The sequence below is a fragment of the Rhamphochromis longiceps genome, linkage group LG14 (genome assembly GCF_057381845.1).
Source record: "Rhamphochromis longiceps isolate RC_006_pf linkage group LG14, R_longiceps_female_GT1.1, whole genome shotgun sequence".
Classification (NCBI taxonomy): Eukaryota; Metazoa; Chordata; class Actinopteri; order Cichliformes; family Cichlidae; genus Rhamphochromis; species Rhamphochromis longiceps.
The window spans coordinates 33,987,422-34,015,400 of record NC_140570.1 but is presented as its reverse complement, the minus strand read 5'-3'; the positions used below and the strand labels follow the sequence as shown (position 1 = coordinate 34,015,400).

The 27,979-nt window shown below is 39.8% G+C and overlaps 2 protein-coding genes across 3 annotated transcripts; both read right to left on the bottom strand.

Annotated features, from left to right (window-relative positions):
* Positions 1–828: 828 nt before the first annotated feature.
* Positions 829–16,213, bottom strand: LOC146654501 (capZ-interacting protein). 2 transcript variants are annotated; one of them, XM_085380724.1, is made up of 6 exons: positions 15,912–16,213; positions 3,728–3,811; positions 3,520–3,585; positions 2,896–2,964; positions 1,950–2,162; positions 829–1,424 (listed from the first exon to the last, which is right to left on the bottom strand). In XM_085380724.1, the coding sequence occupies exons 1-6, from the start codon at positions 15,915–15,917 to the stop codon at positions 1,014–1,016; spliced, it is 849 nt and encodes a 282-aa protein (XP_085236850.1). In that variant the 5' UTR covers positions 15,918–16,213; the 3' UTR covers positions 829–1,013. The 2 variants fall into 2 exon arrangements, with proteins under 2 accessions (XP_085236850.1, XP_085236849.1); XM_085380723.1 differs by having other exon boundaries at positions 3,728–3,814; positions 15,912–16,211.
* A 4,951-nt stretch (positions 16,214–21,164) lies between these two features.
* Positions 21,165–26,358, bottom strand: mlnr (motilin receptor). The gene is made up of 3 exons (XM_085379731.1): positions 26,226–26,358; positions 25,042–25,864; positions 21,165–22,547 (listed from the first exon to the last, which is right to left on the bottom strand). The coding sequence occupies exons 1-3, from the start codon at positions 26,322–26,324 to the stop codon at positions 22,240–22,242; spliced, it is 1,230 nt and encodes a 409-aa protein (XP_085235857.1). The 5' UTR covers positions 26,325–26,358; the 3' UTR covers positions 21,165–22,239.
* Positions 26,359–27,979: the final 1,621 nt, after the last annotated feature.

The window sequence follows — 27,979 nt, the reverse complement described above, 5'->3', positions numbered from 1 at the left end:
AAATTACATTAACTTCACGGACTAATGCTAATCGCCAAGAAGCAGTTTGTCTCATGTTAATTGGTGCAATGACACTATTAGTCAACAGTTTACACACATTAACATTACTGACATGAATTCTAAATAGAAATTGTAAGAGCGCTATATAGGGGCAATTCTGCATTTGGTCAATAGTACAGTTTCCCTTTATTAATGACAGTGTCTTAATATAAACTCTGACGTTTTGGCTAAAAACAACTCAAGACCCTCCTGTATTCCTTGGAAAACAGTTTTCTTTGGATGTGGTATATTCACTGATACATGACGATCCAACAAAAGGAAAAGAAAAAACAAAACATAAAGGTATTCGTTATGTAAGAAAGAAGCAGTTTATTTTCTTAACATTTCTGTGCATGATTTCACAGTAGCACTGTGATTTCTATATTTTGAAGTATACAAAATAAAAAGACAAGCATAGATCAACATACATTAATAACAAAACAACTAAGTTAAAATTACATACTTTGCTTAAAGTACTTTGGTATGACGTCAAAGCATTTATATATCTGCTTACATATATATGAACTATCTAATACATTTTTGCCTCTTACCAACCCACAACGTGGTAGCTTTAAACACTTCTGTGGATGTGTCAGGTACTCCTGATATGGAAGTGCACTCTTGACATTTCGACAAAGAAACATTTGCATTAAAAAAGAAAATTATAAAACAGGAGTCTTACAGACTTGGTACGACATGATGGATGTTTCCTGTGCTCAGGGAATACAGCATTAACTGCCATACTCATTTCCATGTGCACAAGCAGCTGCTTCTCATGACTCTCCAGTGTTTTGTTTTGTTTTTTAACTTATCAGCCAGTAGTAGGCGACAGAGGGACTTAAGAGCTGATATAAAGAGATAAAACCTGAATAAAATAACTCTTAAGGAGGAGTATTTCTCTAACAGTTTCTCAGAAAAGCACTGAATAACTTATTCATATATTTGGTATTTTTCATGTAAACATTCACACCCTCTCACTTCCCTCCTTCATCTGCCTCCTGAGGTGTCTCTCCCTGCCTTTCTTCTGCCCTAATGTCACCTTCTTTCTGCTCGGCAGGCTCTGAAGCCTGCTGTTCCTCCTTCGAAGCATCAGAGCTTCGGTCTTGTTCTGCTTCATGCTCCATGTCTTCCCTGTTGTCGTGGTCGCTTTTTGTCATTTCAGCGTTTGCAGTTTCACAGTCCCCTTCCTTGTTTTCAGCTTCTTTAAGACTACATTCAGCTTCCTCTGATGGGCTGTCCAAAACCTGGTTCTTGACCCCATTTTCTTTTGGGCTGCACAGTTCACATGGGGACAGTCCACTCCCGAAGCCTTCCGCCTCCTCTCCAGCTGATCTCCTGTGCTGTCTTGTGGGCAGTCGCCTTTTAAATGACAGTCGTGCGCGGGTCTGTGTGGAAAAAATAAGCAAAAGGATTAATTTTACATCTGTAAGAGTGTGCAGGTTTTCAGCTTTAAATGATGCAAGTAACTGTTTAGGTTTAATCAGCATATGCGTGACAGCACCAAACAAATGACACCCAGGGACTCTAACTAGGCTAAGGGGATTATATCCTCAATCCACCCAGCAGGAGCACACATGAACTACAGGAGCATCTTGCTTGAGCTTATCCAAGGCCGGCCTGTTTAAACAGACGTTGCAGAACCCCCACTGAGAAGCACGTCAGTAGGGATGGGGGGGAAATGTACCTGGCTGTGGTATCACAGCTTATTCGGCAATTAGCGTGAGAAACACGGGGCTTCAATGTGACAGCAACTCATGTTGGTCATTTTGTGACAAAAGTCACACAAAATTCACCACGAAACATAAAAGAAAGTTAAAGGTGTCATGTAAGGTGCATTTTGGCCTTCTGAAAGTTCAAAGTAATAAGATAAAAGTAGCCTAACTATACTATAAGGAGGAAGCACACAGCACCTTGTTGATGCTTGGCAATGGGGTCCCTTCAGGAGGGCTGCCGAAGCTGATGGGTTCCTCCTCTTCACTGGATTGATGCGAGGGTTGCAGGGTGGGAGTCAGAGGGCTCAGGCGGCTGCAGGGCATGGTGGGGGACAGCGGTGCCTGTGGCAGTTTCACCTCTGGAGTCTTTGGTGAAGGCAGCAGAGCAGTGGGTGACAGAGCGAGGTTGGCCTGAAGGGCAGGAGGGAAGATCCTGAAGCCAAGATACTAAAATTCTTCCATGAATTTTAAACTTCAATAACTTATAAACATACCAGAATAACAGTTTACTGAAACACAGAACTTGCTTTATAAGGAGATTAGGTGAAGCAGAAACTAAACTCTAGCATTTCTTTGAACATGTGTAAATAATATTTCCAGTCACAACGTGAGCATCGTTCTTTGAAAACTGAATTTAACTCATTACTTTACAGGCCTACCTACTTGATATTGCTCTGCGTACAACTACAACATTCCGGTTTTAAAATGTCACTGCTATAAGTCTGTCCTTGAAAAATCAAAGTGCTACAAATAGCCGACAAATTAACCCCGCCAACTGATGTCCTACCTGCACCGGAGAGAAAAGAAAGAGGGAGAATCGGCAGCCCTTTTGTCCCATGGCTGCCCACCGTGTGAAATTGCAAACCAAAGGAACTCAAGTAGCAAGTTAAAGCCTCGCCAGAACCTCTGTAGTCTGTGATCCAATTAGCTCATTAATCTGTGCAGATTGCTGCATAAGGCACAAGCCTCTCCCCTTTTACCTCCCTGCATGTGAGCGGCTCAGGCACCAGTGAAAACAGAACAGCGGGTGGCAGTAATGCTTTAAAAAACAGACTCCTGAATACTCACTGCAATAACCCATCATTAGTGAGCTTTGCAGCTTTTTCCCCCCCTCCTTCACCAATGAACCATGTGTTGCACCAACCTGCAGTTTCTCAATGACGGCAGAGTTCTTCAGCTTGACTTTAATGGGATTTGGTGGAACAGCAGATTTCTGCCAGAGAACACAGTTAATGAAAGACAAACATACAGTGGATTCACAACTAATATTTGCTAAAAGCTAATATTTATCAAAAGTTAATATTTACTAAGAGCATTGGTTGATTGTGCTTTAAGGCGCTTTTTCTTATAAAGTAGCCCATTAAGGCATATGTCCTACCAGATGCTAAGAATTGTTATATACATTTAAACATATTTCAGTTTTGTTACTAACAAAATATACATTTTTATTGTTTTTTATGCTTATGTAACATTTCTGTTGTGCTTTTTATTGGCCCATAACTCAATGATAGATTTGCGTAGTTTGTTTGGCATGTTGTCATTTTACTGGGAGGAAAAACAACAGGCCTTTCCCAATGATTGAGGCAGAAGAAGAAAACCAAAAACACAAATAATAAAATACCACATTTATCAACATTACACTACCCACTATGTTGAAACTGTGAGGCTGCAATGAACATGCACAGTAAACAAATCCAAGTCTGTCTTCTGGGGACTTTCAAGAAGCCAAACGTAACACGCGGGTCAATGAACGAACGCGGTGACTCACATCTGACTCGTCGTTATCATCCGTTTGATTTCGCAACTTCAGGGAACACGGAGGTCGTCTTCGAGGCTACAAATTTAAGGGAAGAGAACGAGCAATGATTCACTAACTGCTTCCTTTAAGAAAGCACATATATTTGAATAATGTTCTGCACGGACATACATGTTTATAGACTTTTGTTTTGTTATACAGGACAAATAAAATGCATTACCTCGCCATTTGAGTTGGGTATTGGAAGAATATGACCTTTGAACTTTCCGGCCAGCTCAGCCACCGACGGCTTGGATGGAGAATTCTTCTGAAAGAAAGAAAAAAGGAGAAAAATACTGTATGAAAACTTAAATATACTGAAAAAAAAAAAAATAATTAGTTTTAGTATTTCACACACAGACTTCAATGGTTAATGACAATTCCACAATCGTGACACAAGAACAGTGAATAATATGATAATATTAAGCAATATTTCTATATAGTGTGTATATACTATAACATGAAAAAATCAAAACCTTAAACATAATAGTGCATCAAGACTTTGTCATGGAAACCAAACTGTGGAACTGAAAGGCACTTTTAATTACACCCCCCCCTACTTGTCTAAGCTGAATGTTGTAACAAAGGGGTGTAACTTGCTGAACAAACAGAGCTAAAACATCATCCATTTTAATAAACATGGCATGTGCAGAAGGCAGCAGAACACAAATCATGTTCTAAGATTAAATTTAAAAAAAAAAAAAAAAAAAAAGAAGTTTTTCGCTTCCTTCTTCTTAACAAGACTCCATCAGCGTGCCGGTTTAGTCAGGTCCTTAGAGGATCTCATCTAGAAAGCACAGGAAGTGAGCCCCCCCCCTCTTTCGCTCGGTCTCTGCAGCTGTTCCACATCACGCTGCAGCCTGTGACAGGAGGGACCTGTCCTCTGCTTCAAACTGTTATCACTTCTTGGCTGCTTTACTTTCAGTCTCTCCCACTATTCCCAAGCTGATTGCTAAACATCCCTCCTCCGCACTTTGCTTTGATGGCCAGTAACTCCACTCTACCGTGGCTTAAGTAATAAGTTTGCTGACTGTGTCAGACCTAAATCTAAATTGAGAAAAACAACATCAGTACTAGTTTTTTTCCCAGGGTCTAGGTGCATGTTATACCAAGTATTGGAACCGTGCATTAGCTGAGCTATTTGTTTGCATAAGTTGGCAGTCGAAGTTATGCCAGGACTGTGCAAATTCCAGTGCATGATGCAGCCTTTTAATGGTTTGCATTATATTCACTGCTTGTGGGACCCCTCCTTGTCTCTTTGTGGCTTTCATATTACATCTCATTACCATCATACTTTTATTGACCACTAAAAAGCTCGTGCCTCTCCTCACATCTGCGATTCCAGTCACATTTCCTGGGTGTGCACTCGCAGTTCACCCGCCTTGCACATTTTGAACTGTGGCCCATGAAAACATGGATCTCCCAGGCTTCATAGATAGACACATTCCACATTTTAATCACACGCCTTATTTTCCTTCCCCCCCCCTTGTTCTCAGCATGACCTCACCACCTTGCTCCCTCCACCCAAATACGTAATGGCACCAGCGAGCCTCGCAGTGCCTCTCGTAACATTTCTCTGCATTCTAATCCAGAGCCAGCCCTTTTCCTGAAATCTCTTTTGTCATTCACGATAAATAATAATTACAAGTGACCACCCACTCGTCATGCCATTATTTTGTAACCTCTAATTGTTTAACTATTTCCTGTCCTTCAAAAACAAATGCCTCCTTGAGAACAAAGTCAAAACACGTGCAGGGGACAGGAAGTGGAACTCTTTGTTTTGTATATCTATGCGCTGATGTTTTAGGTGAAGAAAGTCATGATTGCAGTTGGAAAATTGAAACTGCTTATGTGCAGGAAAAATACTACAAATTATTAAAATATGGAGAAGCAAGTAAAAGTAAAATTGATATATGTAAATGTCAAGAGGGTCTAGGAGTCTTAGTTATTTAACATCTGCACAGCTTCATAAGAACTAATTGGAGGTGCATTATTATTCTTTCATCCTTCTTTTATGTAAGCCCTTATCTTTAATGAGCTTCTTCATGTGGAACGAAAATAAATGTCACGCTCCATAAAAACTCCCGAATTTAATGACACTTAATACGCATTTATATAAGATGATAAATGTAATTCTGTTCATGCATAATGTAAAAATATCCAAGACGTGTATTATCAACACATCAGCAGTTACTTTAAAACTAGAGTCTTGCATATATTGAGGTAACACCCAAGACCATGCGACATACTGTCTGTGGACGTAAAAACAGTGGTTTTATTAGGTTTCTCATCAGCTTTGAGTTTCACAACATTTTACAGATACAAAGTCAGCACTCTTATGAAAAATGAAGTGCATCTTAACAACGCCAGTGACAAAAATCTTTTTCCTCTCAGCTCATGAACACATATAGCTTCATCAACTGTGTCACCAAGATGACAAAAAGGCTTCTGGTGGGTTATCACTACTACACATGCTTAACTTTGGTGGGACCCCAAGCTCAGTGGAAGAGTGGGAAACTATGTTTCACTATGAGCAGGGCAAACTATTTCTGGGGCTCTAGGCCTGGGAAAAAGCACCAGAGCTGTGTAGGCTTCCTGGATCACAGCTCTACTCTGTAACCCCCCGGCTCCTAAGAGAGTGTGTCCCTGGACATGCTAGACCACATCTGAAACATACCATAATCTAGCATACAGGGCAATTGAACATATCTAAAAAAGGAAATGCCTTCTAAAATGGTAAATGGCCTGTATTTGTATAGCGCTTTACTAGTCCCTAAGGACCCCAAAGCGCTTTACACATCCAGTCATCCACTCATTCACACACTGGTGATGGCAAGCTACATTGTAGCCACAGCCACCCTGGGGCGCACTGACAGAGGCGAGCCTGCCAGACACTGACGCCACTGGGCCCTCTGACCACCACCAGGCCCTCTGACCACCACCAGTAGGCAACAGGTGAAGTTTCTTGCCCAAGGACACAATGACCGAGACTGTCGGAGCCGGGGCTCGAACCGGCAACCTCCAATTACAAGACAAACTGCCAACTCTTGAGCCACGATTGCCCCATGTGTGACACACACAAAACCAGGCCCAGCTTAAATCCAAGAAAGCTTCCTGGAAATAGCTCATTTAGGTTCGCTTTTGCACAAATTAAAAGTGTTCTTACCATTCAATAGCTGCATTTTGATGCTTTCAGTAAGACTGGCGTTTAATGGATCAGAGGTAAAGTGTATCGTCTTTAAGTAAATGACTGACCGCAATAATATAAGCAGACATATGCACTATAGCCCCCACCCCAGCAAATATCTCCACACTGAACAACCACCAGCTTTGCAGTCTTTTTGACATCTAGTCGAGTTTGTAAAACAATATGAAATTGAAAGGTGTGAAGGAAAGCCACTGATGAAATATACTTCTCAAACATTGTCTAGATGTCTTTGTTTGGCTTTCTATCCAAAGAAGGTTTCGTTCCCCCCCCCCCCCCTGTATCAAGTGGGGGGGGGGGAGTCATCGATCGAGTGGACAGTGAGAACATCAGGAACTATAGCCACTGAGTAGACAATGTACTGCTCACACCACAGCTTTGTAAGGAGAGGATATCTATGACAGTGTAACATATTTACCATGTAACAATTTAAATAGATTTTAGATAAACATCATGGCTGCTGTAATACTTCCGGAGAACACCATGTAAGAGGATTCACTAAGATTTAGTTTGTTTAAAAAAAAAAAAAAAAAGGTTCAATTTGTCTGGTTTTGTCAGAGTGAACCTGTATAATACTTGGAAACAAAATCCATTCATTGAATTCTATTATTGTAGGATATTTACCTTATAATATAATGTGCGCTATATCAATAAAACTGAGTCTTTGTGGTCATATGGTGACCAGTTTTGACCTGAGATGTAACGTCACCATTTTAGTCATGCTGGGACAGTACTTAATGGATGAGCCGTGTTAATTTCGTTGATTAATTCTTTTAGTCATAGTTTTTATCAACAAGCTTTTTTCCCCCTGACGATAACTAAATAAAAACTAATGCACAAGGACAAAAACTATGATAAAATGTATTCACACTTGCGTAGACATATAAAAACAAGATGAAAATGTTCTGGTCAGACAAAATCCAATCAGAGTTCATCAATTTGTGTAGAAAGGCGGGACGAGTTTGGAAGTGACCCAGAAGTACTCTCCTTGTGCCGTAAGGTTAGACATGAATTTGATCTGCCGCCGACAAATGGAGCGGGAGGAGGCAAGCTCCCATGCTCCCTGTTTCTCATGAATACGTGATAAAATGTCAACACATGGGATGATAATAAGAGTAGACGCATTACACTTTTGATTTAAGGAAAATAAGACGCTTTGTAACTTTTGTAACACTTCGTTTTAGCCAGTCTACAATAATGTTACGATATTTAGTCAACTAAAACTAGAGTAAATGGGGAAAAAAAAAAAAAAAAAAAAAAAAAAGGAATTTAGATACTAAATTATGATTATAACTAAATCAAAATTTGCTGCCAAGTTAACACTGCCCGTGAGAACGGAAATATTTGATGCAGTCACATCAAATACTTTAAATCCTCATTTATCTGAGTGTGTGATGTTGGGGCACCCTGATATACAAAGAGCACGGCAAACAGTCAAATATCACTTCTGCTGGGTGGTCACAGGGTTGGGGTCAAACACGAATGCATCTGAAGAGATTTAGGAAAAATGTGGATATTATCTACTAGAGTAATCAATAGATAAAGTGAGAAAATTAGAAAAAGTAAAATTGTACTAACAGTGGGACCAAAACTGGAGACTCCCGTTTGCCATCAGGAAGACGTTTCTATGGTTACCTATGAGGTTTAACAGTGTCTTTAAATAACTAACTGAGAAATTAAGGTGCTACAATTTCTTTAAAATCAATATACTGCGCTAAAAAGATATTTTGAAATTGCTAAGAAAATTATCTACGAATTCCACATTTTCTCTGTGGGCTGTGCTTAGAGACACAAAGGTTATTGCTAACCAGTGCCTTAATTTTTAGGCTGTGGATGGAGACACGAGGTTTACTGTATGACTAGCAGAAGGAGAACAGAGAGACCACAGATCACACAAAACCAGTTATTGTCCGTTCCTGTGATTCCCATTTCCAGAGGCAGGAGAGAAGAAGCACATGATGTTAGTCTGCGTAAATCTTAAACATATCTGCTTGTGCAATTGTCTGAGAGCAAGAAGCCATGTACATAAAGGAGCTGATAAAGGTGCTGTCTGGCGCAGGATCTTTTAACTCTCAATCCTAATAATGTCTAACTGGCGAGCCTCAGGGTGTGGATCGGTGAAAGTGAAGATAAATACAGCACACAGCTGTTCAGCAAGACTTTGTTCCATAGGTTCACCAAGCCTAATGGCTTCAGTTTGAGTCTGCAGACTTTTCACAAGTCAGTGTGTTCTGCCAGGGGGAAAACCACCACAGTTAGCAGCTCCCTTCTGCCTACACATGTTAAGTGGCGAGAGAACAGACAGGCACTTTCTTGCTAGCTGCATTTCCAGGAAAACATGATGTGTTTTTGGACCAGACCTCATCTGAATATGTCAGTTTTCCACTGCCCATTACTGGCACCACCGTTGTGTGTTTTCACTTACGTGTGCTAGTGTTATAAAAGGTCCTGAATCAGAGGGATGAGGTAAATGGACAAACTCATTCACTTGTTGCTGCAGCCTCCGGGGAAATGGGAGGTACTGCAGACACAGCCTAACACTGTCGACTGAGGAGACAAATATTAAATAAGCATCCAGAGAAAAGGAAAACAAATCCAAATGACCTGAGAACAGAAAGCTGCAGATAAAGTTATTTTTCCCAAGAATACCCAGAAGGCCAGAACACATTTTTCTCAAATGTGATAAATGCACCAACAATATCAACATCCCAAGTGACTTTAACTGCGATTTGATTAAGAAATTGTTAATGTGGGAATGCACTGTTTAACAAGAATCTGAGAAACAAAAGCTACCAGAATATGTGAACAGCTCATGGTAGAGATTACAGCTCCCAAACATTTGAACTTATTCAGGAAAACTTTAGTGAGTCTCACAGGGCTCTGGTATTCTCATTCACTCTGATCCAAACAGCACAATGACAAGCCATCAGCATAGTGAATCAGATGGTTGACATTGTGGACTAAAGAACACAGACAGTCACGGGATGACATCATTCAGTGAAGTCACTTTAATTACATGGTACCTGCAGTGTGCCAGAGGATCTGGGATCTGTTCAGGCATAGCGATCATATTTTGGCAGTTTGGCAATAGCCTGAATAGTGTAGTGATGGAGTAAAGGGATTTGAAGTGGCACATAAGTATGAAACTGGATGTAGACAGTGACATTATATATGCTGCTTGTGAATAAAACATTATTTTTTCCCCATGATTTCTTTCTGTTGGGAATTCAATCTATCCTCCCACTTTTCCACTACTCTACCACTTCCTCTTCCCAACATTTTCTTAACTCCATTCCTGGCACCACAATATTCTGCTAATGAGAGTTGAACTGCATGCGTTTCTAGATCATTTCAAGCAAACTTAAGGCTTTCAGACCGGAGATTGTGCAACAAACAACCACCCTGTACAGCAGGATGTCATTTGTGTTTCAACTGAAAACCTTACAGTTTGACTTTACCCTACTACCACAACCACAGAGACCCGAGTAGTATCTACATGTCACCTGTGTTCTACACTAACTAAGGATAGTTTCAAATCTTATTTAGTGAATTTATAAAAATTTGATTAGGTTTCCAAACAGTATATGTGGACAGGTTAGCCCAACATCAGCCTGCTACAACGTTTAAACTGAATCATAATTTTACTGGCAGTAGAAAGTCTCTAAAAAGAACATGGTGGCACAGTTTAGGTTTGCTAAGTTTAACTGAACAAACCACAAGACTTTTGATGATTTGGTCTTGTTTTGCAGCCAGATAACATCTTGCTGTCATTGACTCGTACAGCAGCTCCTATGTACACCGCAGTATTCTTGAGTCACATGTGAGGCTATATGTCACACAGCTAAAGGTTGACCGAATCTGGGTCATTCAACAGGACGATCATTTCAAACTTCCCAGAAAATCTGTAATGAAATGGCCAAACATCAGCCTGACAGAAACACGCTGGTGTGATGTTAAGAGCTGTGCATAAACGAATGACCACAAAACTCAAAGAACATTGTAAAGAAAAGTGGGCCGAAATTCCTCCACAGCGATGCGAGAGACTGATAAAGTCATACAGAAAACAATTTCTTTGAATTTTTGCCACAGCAGAAAAAAGATATTGAATTGTTGGGCCTACATAGATTTTTACAAGACTGCATGAAGTGCTATGAAAACTCTTTTTCACATGACTGTACATGCCCAAACCCACAGGATGCACGTGTCTTCCAAGCTACAACAACCTAAAAATCTCAATACCTTTCACACAGTACATTCAATAATAAAGCAACAATGATGAAATCATAAATATTCAACATCTTAAAGAGGTTGCAAGATTTTCCTTTTTAAGAAAAATGCAAAAGTAAATGTGGGAAAAAGGGCAATTGCAAACTATGTGCATCTTGCAGCATTTATTGCATTTGCACTACTTTCTGCCAAAAAAGGAAATCAAGAGCATGGCTAAATGCCACATTTAGAAGAGGGTGGTTGAAGAGGTGCAGGTAGCAGGGGTTAACTGTTCTGCAGGGAGATTTGTAAGAAATGTATAAACTCATGATGATAGTGTTTTTGTAGTTTCCACTTCCTCTGTTTGGCTCACTGTTCTCAAAATCCTTCTGCACGTACCTCACATTTTTTAGACTTTGCGCTGAAAAGTCAGCATGTTTGAGAAGCTGCAGATGTCTAAGACAGCACAAACAGCCCCCCCGGCCTTTACAAACTTAAATGGCTTTGACTGCAATAACTTGTACCCTGTCAGCTCTGTCAAGATGAAGATCTCAAGAACTTGCCTGCAATAACAAAGCTGGGCCAGAAGTTGTGTTGCCAGCATTCAAATTACAATGATTTCTTCATGGTGTACATGCATGCGTTCATGGTGTAATTTTTAAGGGCAAACAACATGCGTGTTTTGCTTCTACATATCAGTGTCCTCTGCGTTATCTCTTCTGTAGTTCCCACCCCACACACAGTATCTCTCTGCTTCACGCATTGCTTTGAACTGTTAGCTCTGACGAAGTCTCGTCCTGATAGCAGAACCTTTTGGTCTGTGTGGGCTGCAAATAACAACATTGTTTAGGAAAAGAACAAAAGTGTTGCAGTAAAACGCAGCAAAGGCATTTAGAGGATTATGGGGCTTAATGAATCATTTGATCGGTCGTAAAGGTGCAAATAGCCTCCTATGACTCGAGGTGCTATAATGAGGGTCGACGTGGAGAAGTAACTTCAAGCAGCAAAGCAGAGAGTAGACATATGCAACACAAGGAGACATAAAATGCCTTACTTTGAATTAAACTTGGGCAATTTCACATCTGATGGGAACAATTAAACTGCTTCAGCCAGCTGCAGAATCAAGCCCATTTGTCAACCAAACACATTGTGTGCATCCCTCAGGCGTGAAAAATATTATAAATTTACCCAGTTCTGATTTTTTCCCCTCCAACTCCATTTTTTAGATCATCTCATCTTTTATTGTTGCAGCTCACTTCTTGCTGAATGAACCGCCACCGACTCCTAGTATGATTATTGTCATACTAAGGAGGATGATTATTGTCTGCAGACAATAATCTTCGTCTCCCTCTCCAGACAATAATCATTGCACTCATTCATACAGTGCATCTGCATCTTCATCTGGGAACATGCACTGCAAACATTATCAGAGAATCTAAGCATTTTTAAGGAGTGCAAGTTACTTTTTTGTAATGAGCATAGTCCAACTCTCATGTCAACAACAGTTAAGTTAGGCCCCCCAAAAAAGTGTTTATTTTCACCCTGTTACTGTTATCCCCAGGGAAACTGCATGCATTGTGAAATAATCAAGAAAAACTGCAAAGAGCAATAAGATTCTGCATGAAATTATTTTGCGATTACATCCTTTTGGAAGTCAAAGCTTTTGTATAACAAAAATAAAGTTAAAATAAGTAATTAGCCTATAGAAAGCATAAGTTAACTACAAGATGCTGGCTGTTTGTCCAAATGTCACCCAACTCATCCCAACAATGCTCAAAACTGTTTTGGAAACATAAGTGAATTTTATTAACTGTAAAAGTCACAAAACATTGAACAGACACCCCACTGTGTGTGCTTTAAACGGAGATATAGCCATAACGACTCCGTGACTCAGAGGATAGGCCACAGTGTCTTCCACTTTCCTTGATCTTAGTGTTTTGCATTCCACTGAGTTTCACGGTCAGTTAGGTGTCTGTTTTATGTTTGCTACAGAGTGGACCATTCATTCGGTGTACTGAAACATGGCACATTAGCACTGGTTAGGAAAACAAGGCAAGGCCCATCAACAGGAATTAAAAAAAAAAAAAAAAAACCACTGTCCAAATCACACATATATGGGTTTATTTTACCACACATTGTCTAACATTTATGCAAATGAGTGTAGCGTATGTTTAGTGAGATAGTACCTCATTTGCATTTTTAAATGAGAAAGTAATTAACTCGGAAAGTTTCACGGTGATATCTTTGAGATAAACCGTTTTCAGATAAAAACCGAGGGTATATTACCACAGGCATGAGTACATTTATTTTTTGCCAACCATTTTTGAGCTGAAATGTCAGCAGTACATGTCCCAGTTTTATTCCTACCTATCCACTGAAGTATTTTTCCAACACATTCTTGGAGTAACAACCTTTGTTACCTTTGTTTGCAAATTAGCATGAGCTTAGATAAATAATGCCAGAAGTTTCTTCCTGTTAAAAAGGAGTTTTTCCTTCTCCCAGTCACCAAGTGCTTGCTCTTAGGCAGTCGTCTAATTGTTGGGGTTTGTTCTGCATCGTTGTACCATTTTTACCTTGCAGCATTAACCACCTTGAGGTGACTGTTGTTGTGATTTCGAGTTAAATAAAACTGAATTTAAATAAAGCCACAGGTGCATGTGAAAGTAAAAAAGTCACCAAGTTTAATGGTGATCGGGAATATACATGTTTATTTTCTTTCTTTTTTTACTCTTTTCGTCTGTAGTTGTAGTATACAACCTTTGACAATGGACTACATGTACCAGTGACTGCAGCGCTGCGAGCACCATTTAAAAAGACATGTTGTTGTAATGCAAAAGTGGAAAAACTAACTCATTAGCAAATGTCTGGCTGGTACAGACTGAGTTTCTGTGTTATTGGTCTCTTTACTTAGGATTACATAATAAATGTGCATGCCATATGGTTGGCAATGCGATCTCAAATACTCAGTCCTCCAGCTGTGGGGATGTTTTTCCATGAGAGGAAAACCACCACACATGCATATACAGTACTAATTTTCAGGTGTTTGTGCACATACACACAAACACACAGTTAGAGTTCCTAGAAGGGAAACACAAAGTTTAAGAACTTCCATGTGTTAATCTTCTCCTTAGGCTGGCTTGAAGGCGGTGACGTAAATCAACATTTGTGACCGTGACCCATTCTTTGACTATGCTAGAACCACACATTGGCCACCATTAGCATGTGACATCCAAAACTAAGCTAAAGACACTTTGATGACAAATTTCACTTCACTAATTGTGGTAATTGCGGAAAGACCAAATGAGCTCAGTCATCAATAGATCCATGAAACTGCTGACAGGTAATAGCAGAATATCCGGGTCTATATGCTGTTCACAGGCTCCCAAATCAAGTCACACTGGGTTTTTTTAGAGGGTACAGAAAATGCATCAAATGCACATCAAAGCTTTGCTTCAGGATGAAAGTTCAGTTTTTGATTATTTTTTATTTTAACAGTTTCATTTCACTGGAAGTATTTCAAATCATAAATACTTGTTTGTTAAACGCTCTTATCTTTCAAGATTTGAAGGTGGTCCCTATTTGCTACACAAAAAGTCGAATAAACTCGCAAGGTGAACAAGTCGAAAGCAATTCTAAAGAATGTGAGATCGGTTTTGTTCTCCGTCTTCTTCTGTGGTTGGAGAAAAGGGGTATTTCTGCTATTTTCCACATGAGATTAAAAAAACTTAATAATGATGTCTGAGGGAACAGCTTGTTTTGCAGGGAGGAGGCCGGGAACCTGTGAGCACACAGTGCAGTGGAAGACTGAACAGACTTCCTGCGGCACCCACGGTGTGGGACGGAGAGATTTCGCAGGTCTTTCCTCCCCACTGCTGTCAGACTCCACAACAAAGACTTTAACTGAACAAACACACACATCCACACATGTGCAATAACACTAAGTGCAATAATCTTTTCTGGCATCGTTGTATTTTTACTCAGTTGTATATAGCATTCGTATTCTATTTTTATCTTATTGTATATTTTTATTCTATTTTATTCTACTGTATATAGTATATTATTTTATTCTATTCTGTACAGCTGTGTACTGTATTTATTCTTATTGTATTCTAATTTTTGCGTCATAACTTTTGCACTGTCCACTTCCTGCTGTGACAAAACAAATTTCCCACGTGTGGGACTAATAAAGGTTATCTTATCTTATCTTATCTTATCTTATACCATAAAGAAGAGCTCGTGTTCTTTCTTTTAGCTTCAGCACAAGTGAGTAAAGGAAAGTTTGGGTTCTGAGAAGTGGCAGGAACCCCCAAAAGTCCTTACAGAAGACTTAAAATTAATAAAATAGCAGTTTGAACTGTAAATTTGCCATCGCGGCAAAACAGCATCTGGTGAAAGATGTTCTAAGAGTTCCGTTTCCTTCCTCTACACTGCTGTTGTGTTGTTAAATTGTGACCACAAACCTGTTATTGAAGCATATCAGCCGGAGGCTCAAACACACAGAGCCAAATAGGTTAAAATTGGTGTGTCTTTAGTCTCTATGCTTCAAAAACAGACACACACACACACACACACACACACACACACACACACACACACACACACACACAAAAAGAAAAATCCAAAAAGTGAGTCTGAGTTTAAAAGCACATCACGCTGCTATCACGTGCTGATTGCTATCACAAACCACACTATATGATCATCTTAGTAAAGACATAGGACACGCTCATAATGAACCATTGGTCAAACATTTGTTAAAACATTGCGCAAACAAGTCCCAGTTCCCCCACAAATATCCCAGTAATAATACTGAGCACAAATAAACTCTCCTATGATGCAATGCCTTAATTTCAACCACACAGTCTCTACACACAACCAGATTAAATGTTAAAAACATCTGGCTTCAGAGCACGGGCTGCATAACGACTGCGCTCGGAGTCATATATATAGTTTCTACCTCCATCCTGTTGAATGTGGAAAAGACCGTCCCCTCCTGCGTAATTCTCTCCTTTTCGGCCTCTTGGAGCGAACTGCTGGGTTGTGAGGAAGGTGAGAGCGGGGAGAAGCGTAGCTCGTAGATAGAAACTCTGTGTTTATATCTGGAGCCAAATCAGCCTCATGGAGGTGGGAGGAGCGGGCAACTTTCACGCGCATTTGGCTCCTTCAACGCCGTCAAGTCAGTCGGATTGAAAATGCCACTTTTCCCAAAGCCTTTCAAAATAAAACGCACTTTGCCGTCACTCAAAATTACTTTTGTCTTGCAGGTTTGGCAGCAGCTGCTATTACAAATGAAGCAGATATCCCAAAATAAATTTTGCTATGGACATACTAATAGATGTTTTATTCAAAGAAATGAACTTACCATTTAGTTCCAGAAGGCGACAGCTTTAATCTTGGGGGACAATCGTTTGCTTTTGCCACATGGCAGCTAAGAGTTGCTGTGACAAGGCAGCCAAACTGTACGTTTCAATCCTTTACGTCACAACAGCAGCAGATTATCTGCCAAATGAGTAAACTTATTTATTTACTCTTTTAGATCATAAATATAGTTGTTCTTGAAAATGGAGTACATGCACTATTTTATTGGCGAGAATTACCCATTTAAAGCCTTTATTTTGAAGACAACGTTGTCACGGATGTGGTGTTGTTTTTCTTTATTTTGATGTGGTTAAGCTGCGCTGGTAATCAGGTGGGTGGTATGTATTTTTGCTGTGCATAAGAAACATGTTTGGGTAGAGTTCAGTTCCTTGCTGTAGGTGGTTCTCCCACAGTATCCTGACAAATGTCTCATTAAACCACATGCACTTTTTCACATTGCTATTTAATGGTTGCTTCATTTCGTGTAAATATCCTGCAGGGTCTCTAAAAGTTAACTTGACAACTAATTAGAACAATGTGACAAACTTGAAAACAAATTTTAATATCTTTAATTAAAAGGGTGGTGTTTGGGGGTCATTTCTAGCTTTAAATGTGGACATTTGTAATTCGTTCAACGTGTTTGCATATCTTGTGTTTTCTTGACAATGCGAAGAATTACCATTTCTTTTTTCTATAATGTAAGTCACAGATACTCACATCTAGTAACTTCATTTTTAGTCTGTTGGCTCATTTGGAGTCTTATAAAATATATAGAAGTAACTCTACTATCCTGTCTGTGGCCTGAATGAAGACAGGTCAGTCACTCAAAGGGTTCACACTGTTGAACTGTAAATGCTTTATGGTAATTTTGCGCTTTTTTTTGGCCATGAAAAATTTGATACATGATATGAAACTCATGGCCATTGTCACTCATTCTGTTTTTGTGAAGTGTAATGGATAGATGGTTTTAGAGTTTAGATATATCTTTATGTTCAGCTGTCAAATAGTCAAAATCCAGTTTGACGAGTTGTAGAATTGTTAGAATTATGCATCTGTCATTGATTCAGGTGTGCAGAGCTTTCTAAATTAACTGTAAAGACATAAAGAAGAATGGAACAATTGAAAAATAAATGAAAGTTTATTTAAAGTTATTATTTTATTTGTACTTTTAAAACCATGTATTGTTAAACAATAAACATGAAAATGTTTCTTATATTTATGCGTTGCGTATAAGCTGTGTAATGTGACACTATAGCCTGTACAAAACTCGTCCCACAAGCCTGTAACATCATTTATCTTGTCCCTGCATCACTATCATGCACAAGGGATATATAGAAGTTTTCCATAATTAGTTATGGTATTGTTTATATTTACAAAAAGAGTAATAAGCACTCCGAGCACACTAACCTCCACCGAGGCAGCTCACTCTTTAGGCAGTATTTACTTTTTAAGGGAACAGTATTACATTCATTGGGTTTTCGTTCACACGTTTGGCTTTTGTTATTTGCATTGTTGAAACTCTATTTCAATATGCATGACATCACTTTGAGTACAATAATTTTATTAGTTCTTATTTATGTAGAGATGGTACATTTGCAGCATTCATTTCATTGTTATTAGAACTGGTTACTGTAATGTACATAACAAAGTCACAATAAAATAATGTGATATTTAGAATCCACATATATAATTTCCTATATGCCTGCGTATTGTCAAAACAAACAATGGCATAAAATAGCTCTATATAGCATTACTATCACTTTGACCTTCAGATCAATATTTTGGCCTTGAAAATCAAAGGTCAAGCATGACATGATATTTTAAATCTTTATATAGCACTTCACTTTATTTTAAAAATAACCCCTTTGTAAACTCATTTTGTCTATGCGCTATTTACCAATCTAAACAAGGATGTTAAGAGATCATAAAGAGCACATACAAATATCAGCAATCACTTTTTGACCACTCAAATCCTCAGCATATCCCTTTTCCTTCCCCTCCTCTTGATGCGTTCATAGTCCAGATATAGTGCAAGTGGCAATCACAGTATTGAAACATCTAACTAACTCCAGAAGAGGAGCATCTGTAGTTGTTTAGACATTACACCTTTTTTAACTAATTTCTAATGCAACTTTTCATACAGCTCAAAAATCAGCAAGAGAGGAAGTTGAGAAATTATTTTCAAAGATAAATAATGCTTAGTAAAGGAGTCTTGCGTGTAATGTTCTGAGTCAGCTTCGAATTTTTAAATAAGATACTGAATCTGATGCGTTGCAGACTGTTTTTGCAATATGTCTTGTAAAACAAGAAATTCAGAGGTTGCATGAAAATGCTGTGCAGTTTAGTACAGGCTGGTTAGTTTGCTATATTGTGATTGAGTTTAAAGTACTGCATTATGTTTGACTACTTACATCTAGTGTGCTATTATTAGGTTACATCAAGGGTGGCAGGAGACATCTCTTTATATTTAAGGAGATGATGCTGATTAGATTCACCCTCTTAATTCTACTTTTTATATGAGTTTTATAGTAGTGTAGGGGGTGGAAATAGTTGATATATTGGCCTATTTTTTAATTTTGTTTAATTAGTTAAAGCCACAAATGTCAGAGTAGCAGCACAGGTCAGCTGATCACAGCATGTACACAAAAATCTACTGGAGCTCACAAAGCAAACTGGTATGTGACTTATTCCTAAATAATTATTTTCCTTACATTGCACGGCTCCGTCTGATCTTAAGGTTATCACACCTGCTAAATCCCACATTAACCCCTGAGCCCCAGGAACATCAGTGCAGTTTGTTAAAGTAAATGATACTATTTTGCAGCACCATAAAGTGGGCTGAATTAGATTTTCTGGCATATTTCACACCCGTGCTCTAAAGTCTCTCAGTTGACCAAATGTTGAATACTTTTTAGACACTTAAATAGACATCAAGTCCATAAGTCTATAAAATTGCAGCCTCTAAATTGTAGGAAACTACCCTAATTTGTAGAAAGAAGGAGAGTGGTGGCTGTTTACAAAAGGCTTTAGAAGATGAGGTGATTAGTAAATTAAGGTTCGTTATCACTGTCATTAAAGCGTCGTGGGAGTGCTTGGTGGTTTGTAAAAGGGAAAGTCGTATTTGTGTTTGTTGTGTTACTGTCACCCAGCTGTGACAACAAGAGCACGAGGGTAGCACTGCCACCCGTCTGGCTCGTCATGGCAGCAAAACATGATTGTGAATGGTTGAATTACCCGAGCCATTTCAGGCTTTTATGTTCACACAAGATAAAATGACTAACACCCCCAAATACTGTTGGTCACCAAATTCCCTCGGCTCTCCATTATAGCAGCTTTCAGAGAGAACATTTTTTGGGTACAGATGATTGACCTCACAGCCAGCTTGGGGTGGCAAAAGCTTTCTCTTTGGGGAGGTGCATGGAGAAAAAGAGATGGCATTAGAGAGCAGTCTACCTAGGAAGAAAGCCAGAAGGAAAGATAATGAGCCCCTGCAGGCTTTGTGGAAAGACTAGTCCTGCAGACCCTGCTCCTAAATAATCTCCATTTTTGCACAGCTTTCCTGCAAAGGTCAGTAGGCATAGGGAGCCAAACAGGAAGTGAATGCATTGCTGATAATTTGTGGAAATGAGGTAAAAAGGGAAGCTGATAAAGATTTCTTACAGGGCAAAGGTGGAAACCAGGAGCCCTTAACTCAAACAACATTGTTTATGTAGTTTAGAACCATCTAAATCTCAGGAAATTGCTGGAAATTGCATATAGCTTTCACACACTGTCTGTCTGAAGAGCAGTATATTCTGGCTCCCCCTTCTGGTGGAAACTACCTTAAATGATGTCTGTCACTGGTATCATGAAATTGCAAATTACAAATGAGGCAGATTCCCCTTACAGCATGCAACATCGAGTTTTACCTTTCATCAGGGGTTGCTCTGGTTTCCTCTGACAGTCCAAAGATATAGATGATAGCTTAATTTGTCATTCTAAATTGAAAATAGATGTTTAAAATATACTTGAGTGTTCTGTTAAATTACTGGTCCTTACCTTTTACCATTTGAGACAGAAAAATGCATTTAGGCTGCTGTAATTCGTTATTACCAGGATGCCCTAAAAACCCCCTGAAAAGCCATCAGCTGATCCAAAATGCTACAGCAAGAGTACTGACAGGGACTAGAAAGAGAGAGCATATTTCTCCTATATTGGCTCCGTGTTAAGTCCAGAATCAATTTTAAAATCCTGATCCTCCTCACATACAAGGTCTTGAATAATCAGGCCCCATCTTATCTTAATGACCTCATAGTACCATATCACCCCATTAGAGCATATGATCTAATTTCTACTTAAAGCTGAAATGTCAGGTATTATTCTGTATTAACCATTCAGACAAATCCCTACTTACATATTTGCACAATGTTCGAGGTTTGCTGATGAAGTAGACATCGCAGCCTTAAAAGTGGAATCAGAACAAAGAAATTGTATATGTCTGTGAGTGATTTGAGGCGGTGTAAAGAACACCACAGGGAGGTGTTGACAGCTCCAAACAAACCACTCACATCTACTCTCTTCATTATCAGTAAAGAAAATAACCGACAGAGGAGCTGCGCCTCTTGTTGATCTTTCCCCAGGTGATGGCACGATGGTCTGTGCGATATAAGGTCGTTCAGCTTCAGCTCCTCTGGTTAAAAGATGAATGGTTCTCTGAAAAAAAAAGTGTCATGGGGATGAGTCAGCCCACAGCGACTATGTCTCTTTGTATTTGTACAAACCGAGGGCCGATGATTCATAGGCAAAATCATGACAGTTCCTTTTAGAGAACAAGATGTATGATAGACAGAGCTAAGAATAAAAATGGGTTTATTTTATGCTTAAGACATTGTTCAGGTTGAAATATATAACTTTGACATTACCTTTCTTTCCACAGAGTATGAGGTACAAAAGTGTGCCATTTCTAATCCAAAACCCCAAGAAGAATTGTACAATGTGCCAAGATTATGCAAGTGGAAGCAATAAAAGCAATAAGCTCCGCTACTGCTGACAACCTAATATCTTTTTTCCTCTTTGAAATGCACTTAGAGCAGCCATTACTTTGAATATGGTGATGTGGGGACATTGCCTGCCAGTGTAAATCTAACTCAGGGTCCATTTAATATAATAGCCACGTCATCTTACATGTGATGACCGGCACGTACACAGACCCAAAGCCTCAAGACTCAGGTGGTATCACACACACAGACAGCAAGTGCCCCATTTTCATACTAATCTGCTTTTATCGAATGTATGCTCCATTAACACACACACACACACTCCATACACAATGTCAGATCTGCTCATCTAATAGCCCTCAGCTAATAGGTTTCATTTTTTGTGTTTTTGTTGTTTTTTGTTGTTGTTTTTTTATTAAGATAACAGTTACTCACCATTGATTAAACAAATCTTACAGCAGACTATAGTTAGCTACAATTAAAAATTTCACATGAACATTCAGATGTGGCAACCTTCATTGGTCATTAACAAAGAGAGATTACTCGGTACTTGTGAGCTGAAATGATGTGTGTAATAAAGAGCTAGAAAAACGTGTAGCAGCGCACAATGCAGAGGTAAATACTTCTGCATGAGGGGCGTATGACTAAGGCAGGAAGACTGCAAATGGACTGTAAATTGACAAAAATGATAATGCGACATGGCAGAACATCATCATCGTGTGTCCGTGAACAGAATGTCATTGAGAAGTAAGAAATGTGATTTTTGCATTGAAGCGCAGCGGAGCGCTCAGCCCTGTCACCCCCTGCCTCCACCATGGAAAAAAAACAGAGCATTTCTCCTCTACAAGCCTTCTCGACTCCTAACCCCCTGAACTTTAAAGAGACCTGCAGATTCCCCCCTGGCAGTGAAGTCAAACAAGCTTGTGAGTGCTCATTATGTGTTGACTCCTCTCAGACCCCTGTAAGGCTTTCATTCAGGGTGGAGATGTGATCTATTACGCAGAGCTGTCTCTGGCCACCGCGGGTTTGCCTGGGCCGCTGGTGCAGCAGGAAGAGCCGCTTGGCCGCGGCCCTGTACTTCCGAGACATCAGGTTATAGACGACGGGGTCGATGGAGGCGCTAAGGTAGCAGAGAACCATGGAGGCCATGTTGAAGTTCTGGCTCAGCATGGCTGTTTCGTAGTCGTCCACCTGGGCGAAGAGGTTTCTGCCGATGTGGTACGGCAGCCAGCAGATGATGAAGGCCAGCACCACCACCACTGAGAGGGAAAGTTTGGAGGGATAAATTAGTTTGATAAAAGTTATATAAGCAGACAGGTATCGCTGGCACTAAGGAACTGTCTCCTATTACAGTTATTTTTAGCTGACTGTGGACTCCTTTAAAAACCAGTTAAAAACATTTTGTTGATGTTATACTGATTTATTTTACACTAATTTATATACAGCTGTCTAACTTCCTGTTTTGTCCTGATGATGAGGTTAATACGCAGGCAAGCGTTAATGACTGCCTGCAGATAAGATTTGCCATAACATTACTGAAGCATTATGGGTCTCCATAAGTCTCAGCACATAACCGAGCGTTCCAGACGAGTGTTGTAAAACATTGCTTTAGATATGCATCCAGTGTTTCTTTAGTAAAAAATAAGGCAATAAAAAAGCACACTGGCACATTATCTGTTTTGGTATCCGGGTGGGTAGAGAGTTTCAGTGTTTATTAGTTAATTATTTTTACAGATATGCCTCCGTTTGTTTTCTGATTCCTGCCCAATACACAAGAGACATGAAGATATTAGCAGGTATGAATAAACTCCTTGAATATTTGTGAATGAATGAGCAAAACTTAAATATGTGATTGGAAAAGGGGAAAAAAAACCCATCTTTAGTTCTAAAAATAGTAAAATTCTCATAACACTCAGCTACTCTGCTTCATTGTGTGGGAGTAGTTGGATCAGATTTTATGAATGGCAGCAATCATTTCAGATTGGTGCACTGATATATCTGACGTGTTACAGCAAAGCCTTTTTTTCAGAAGACCAAAATAGAAATAGTACATACAAATATAGAAAACTCGTGTGGCAAAAAAAGCATCCAACTTACTTGGAGTAATTAAATTGTGTTCATGTTGAGCTCATTTATAACGAGAAGCTGATTAAGAAAATTGGTTTTCGGGATCTTTAAGTATTCTCAGATCTGTGGTCTACGCTTACCCTTGACATTTGTTAATGACCAGCGGCAATTACAGCTAAATCAAAAGAGCTTCTCTCCTTCTTCCCTGAAGTGACTGGAGACTGTAATTGGCTCCAACAATGAAGTCACATTTTTATGTAAGCAGGCCAATTAGAGCGCATATGCAGCAGAAAGCTTTGCCGAGAAGAAAACACGCCACACATCCAGCAAAGAGCAAAGTCAGAAACAGTGGGTGAGGTAATCACTGAGTCACCAGTATTGATCACGAAGCCCCTGCAGAATAAATTACTATAAACTTGTAATGGTGGAGCAATTTCTGTGAAGACCGTGATTGTTTGTTCAATAATAAAAATAGAAGCGGATGTAGCTCACATCGGCCTAAATATTCCTAAATTAACAATGACAGTTATCCATAAATGTAAGACATTAATTGTAGATTTAGTGTGAGACTCCTGAGATGTTAAAAAATGAAAAAAAAACCTTGCATGGAATTTTCCAATAAGGCTGATTCATGCAGGTCCCTCATGGTGACAGTCCAATTTGGGATTCAGTGGATACAAATGGCATTGTGTTTGATGACGTGAGCTCTGCACAGTGTATGCTCAGCTAATGAACAGCATTTATATCCTAATACATACACCATGATTAAACATTTAGTTAATGTGGACAGGCCTGGCCCGGGTCTTTAACTGTAAAACAGTTTCCTGCACAGTCTACCAGAACTGCAAATTAAAGCAAATATATTTGCAGTGGCAGGACGTGACAAAATAGAGTAATTAACCAGCTGGTATCAACAGCAGCACACATGGAACCAGCTTTTTATTGATCAAGACAGAAGTAAAACAAGAGCAAATGATATATTTTTAAGGTGAAACTACTGGCTTTTAAATCAGTTCACCGACATGTGCGGCAAATGCTGTGGCAAAGGCAGTGCAGGAAAGGAGAAAACCTGAATTCAGACTTGTCCAATGTGTCTGCTGTTTGGCCTCAGCAGCAATAAAAAGGGAGACTGATGATATAAACTGATGCCTTCCTGAAAAAAGTGTTGGGGTTTTTTTTGTTTTCTTGTCTGTCCTGAAAGGTTACACTGAATTTGGAAAAAAGAGCAGCTCCCTCCTCCTGTAATCAGCTGTAAAATCAACAAAAAGTTAAGGAGCTGGTCTCATTTAAATGAATTTAGGTGTTTTTAAATGATTTGGAGACAGTTACTTCAGGCTGTTTTGCCCTGTTGTTGGCTCTAGACAATGATTTTTACATGTTTCGTAATTGAAATTCAAACACCTTTATATACTATTGCAGATAAAGCAGAATATGAAGATCATGGAATACATTAAATGCCACCGTTTTGTGCGAAATCAGTGATAATTATTATTTAAACGTTTATCTGCAGATGGCAAATGTGAGACTGAGTCACAGTGCTGGAACAGGTGGCTGTCTAATTCTTAAAAATCTCTCTGATGTACAAAATGTGACACTTTTAGAACCTGTAAAAATGTGCGTGCTCTGCTGGGATTCAGCATACCAGAGATATATACTTTCTGCATTGATGCAAATGTTCTTACTCACCCAGGATCTTGACTGTTTGTCTGTGTGGCCTCTCTCGGGCCAGTGCACAGGGGCCTTGCAGGTCATTTTTGCTCTTCCATAACTTGCACCCGATGGAGCCGTAGAGAAAGATGAGGCAGAGCATTGGGCAGAAAAAGTATGTGGTGGACACCCAGAGCATGATGTGCAGCTTTCCCGAGATGATGGCGTAGTTGGTGTGCTTGCACTGCCCCGTGTTGTAATCTGGGTGTGTTTCGTTGTCATACTCGACCCCTACCAAGAAGAGCGTGGGAGCTGCAGAGACCAAGGCGAAACCCCACAGGGCAAAGATGATGTACTGGACCCTGCGTCTGGTCACCACCGCCTTGCTTCGGAGGGGGAAGCTGATGGCCAGATAGCGTTCGACGCTCAGTGCCGTGATGTGAAGGATCGTGGCCGAAGTGCAGCCCTCAAAGATGTAGTGATATAAGCGGCACACGACTTCCCCAAAAAGCCAGGGCACATACTTCCACAGGCGGTACAGATCAAATGGCAGGCACAGGAAGATGATGAGGTCAGAAACTGCCATGCTGGATAGATAGAGGTTGGTGGTAGTCTTCATGTCCTTGAAGCGCTGGATGATGAGGATGGTCATGGTATTGCCTGTCACCCCGACAATGAAAATAAGGATGCAGATGACAGTGACAGGGATGAGGGTGGAGGTGGGGAACAGGGAACCCTCGTAGTGGTGGTCATCTATGTTGTCCATGTCCTCTGCTCCACCAGCATGAGGTCTTGACCAGGGCATGCCAATTTCATTAGGTGCTGGCACAGTAAAGATCAAAAATCTGGTTTCAGGGACCCACTGACAAGACAAAAATGACATATTAAAGAACCAAACCAAATGCCGTAGACTTTTCATTACTGCAGACATAATATGAATACTGAATTTGGATAAATCATAAATAAACTCACTGCACATAATAAAAATGCCACAACGACACTTGATGGTAATGAAAATGCAGACTGATTTCAAGCATTGCACCACATGTCAATGAAAAATATAAAACTAAACTCTAACAAAAATAAATACAAGATTTACGCAAAACAACATAATAAATAAAGCACTGCAGGTTATAGTAAGTCATGCAAACCAACTAGTACGATGCATTAAACCTTAAAAGGAAACTTAATGGTGTAAAATAGATTTTTGCTGGTGCTGGTACCTCGCAAATGGAGAGATCTTTCAAAGTTGAAACTTTTTGCAGTCCCTGTTGTGGTTCTGTGTGTGCCGAAGGAGAGCAGCGGTGGCAGGAGGTTTGCATTGAAGTGGCAGAGCCTGTCCTGGTGCTCAATAACTGGTTGAGCTGTGAGAGATGAAGAAAGGAGCTCCTCCTCCACAGCACCCTCAGGAGTCCAGGAGTAACAGCATGGGTGTCTGTTGTTTGTGTGTGTGTGCCTGGGTAATCTTTATAATCAAATGACAACAGGACAGATGATGGTAAAAGGCAAAAGACGGAGGATGATATTATTCTGGATTGAACATAAACCCACAAGACATAAACATATAAAAATTGCTCTTAATTCAATGATTCATGCGACAGTCAGTGTGCGTTTGCTGAGCTGTTTGGAAGTAGTGACTGAAAAATATGTTCTTTATCTGCTCCGCTGTCCACCAGCCCCATCTTTCTCTGAGTTAGGTATCATCTCAGGCTTGTTCTAACAAACCTTAAACTTCAACAACGAAGGTGAAGAAGGGACAGCGAAGGGTTTTTCTTCTTTGACTTTTCTGCTTAGTTAGGATTTTTAATAGAAGAATCAAAAGTTTAACTTGGGGTGACCTCCAGAGGGTATTGACCTCAGTTCTTGACTCCACGTCCCACTAATCCATAAGGTTTAGAGACCGTTTCAAGGCTTTGGAGAGTGCTGATAAGTATGAATATTAGAAAACTGCTACCTCTATGTGAATTGAACTGTCCTGATTCTTGTGGAAAATTACATTCCAGAAGTTAATTGCAGACATGAGAGCAGAGGGGTACTTTCACTTCCTGAAACACCGGTTTTCTGATATTTCTTCCAAGCTAACATTTATCCCAACGCTGCTTCGCTCTGTTGGTTCACAGCCACCACATCCATTACAACTCGACGAACCTTTCAGAAAAGAGACACACTGACACAAGGGTGTATTTGTGTGTTTACACTGAGCTGGCCCATGACCAGATGAACCAGTCGGACCTAAGAAAGGGTCAGTGTGAAGCTCTCTCCTCTATCATTGTTTGCGCTGTCACAGGGAGGCCTCGTTTGCTTGTTTTGAAAGGGTTTCCAATCCATCTTTCAACAGCAGCCAATGTTGTCCACAATGCGGCAACCGAGATGAGTAAGCACGCTTTCGCCTTCATTAATTACGCCATTTTTAGTTGTATTGTTTAGGTAGGTTTGTGCAGAGAACAAAAAGTCCCCCATGTCCACAACTTCACACACTACACTGAGCTTCAGTGTCCCTATTATTATATTGTATGATGTTTTATACGATAGAATTATAAACATAAAAAAATCAGGACGTTGAAGAATGTTAATAAACTTGTAATCTTTTAATCTTTTTAATATTTTCTGTTTTTATATTTAGCTGTAAATACCGTCGCCAACCATTTCATTAGAGATGTTAACATCTAATCAGCCAATCACATGCCACAATCTCAATGCATTTTGGCACTGAGGTGCTAAAGTTCAAACTGAGTATCTGAATAGGGGAGAAATGTGATTTTAGTGGTTGAAATGTGGCATTATTGTTGGCGCCAGATGAGCTGGTCTGTATTTTAAAAACTGCTGGTCTACTGGAATTTTCTCACACAATTACGTCTGGGGTTTACAGAGGATGATAAAAGAAAGAGAAGAGGGTATAAGCAGTGAGTTGCAGCTCTCTGGGCAAAATGCCTTGTCAGAGGTCAGAGGAGAATGGCCAGACTGCTTCTAGCTGACA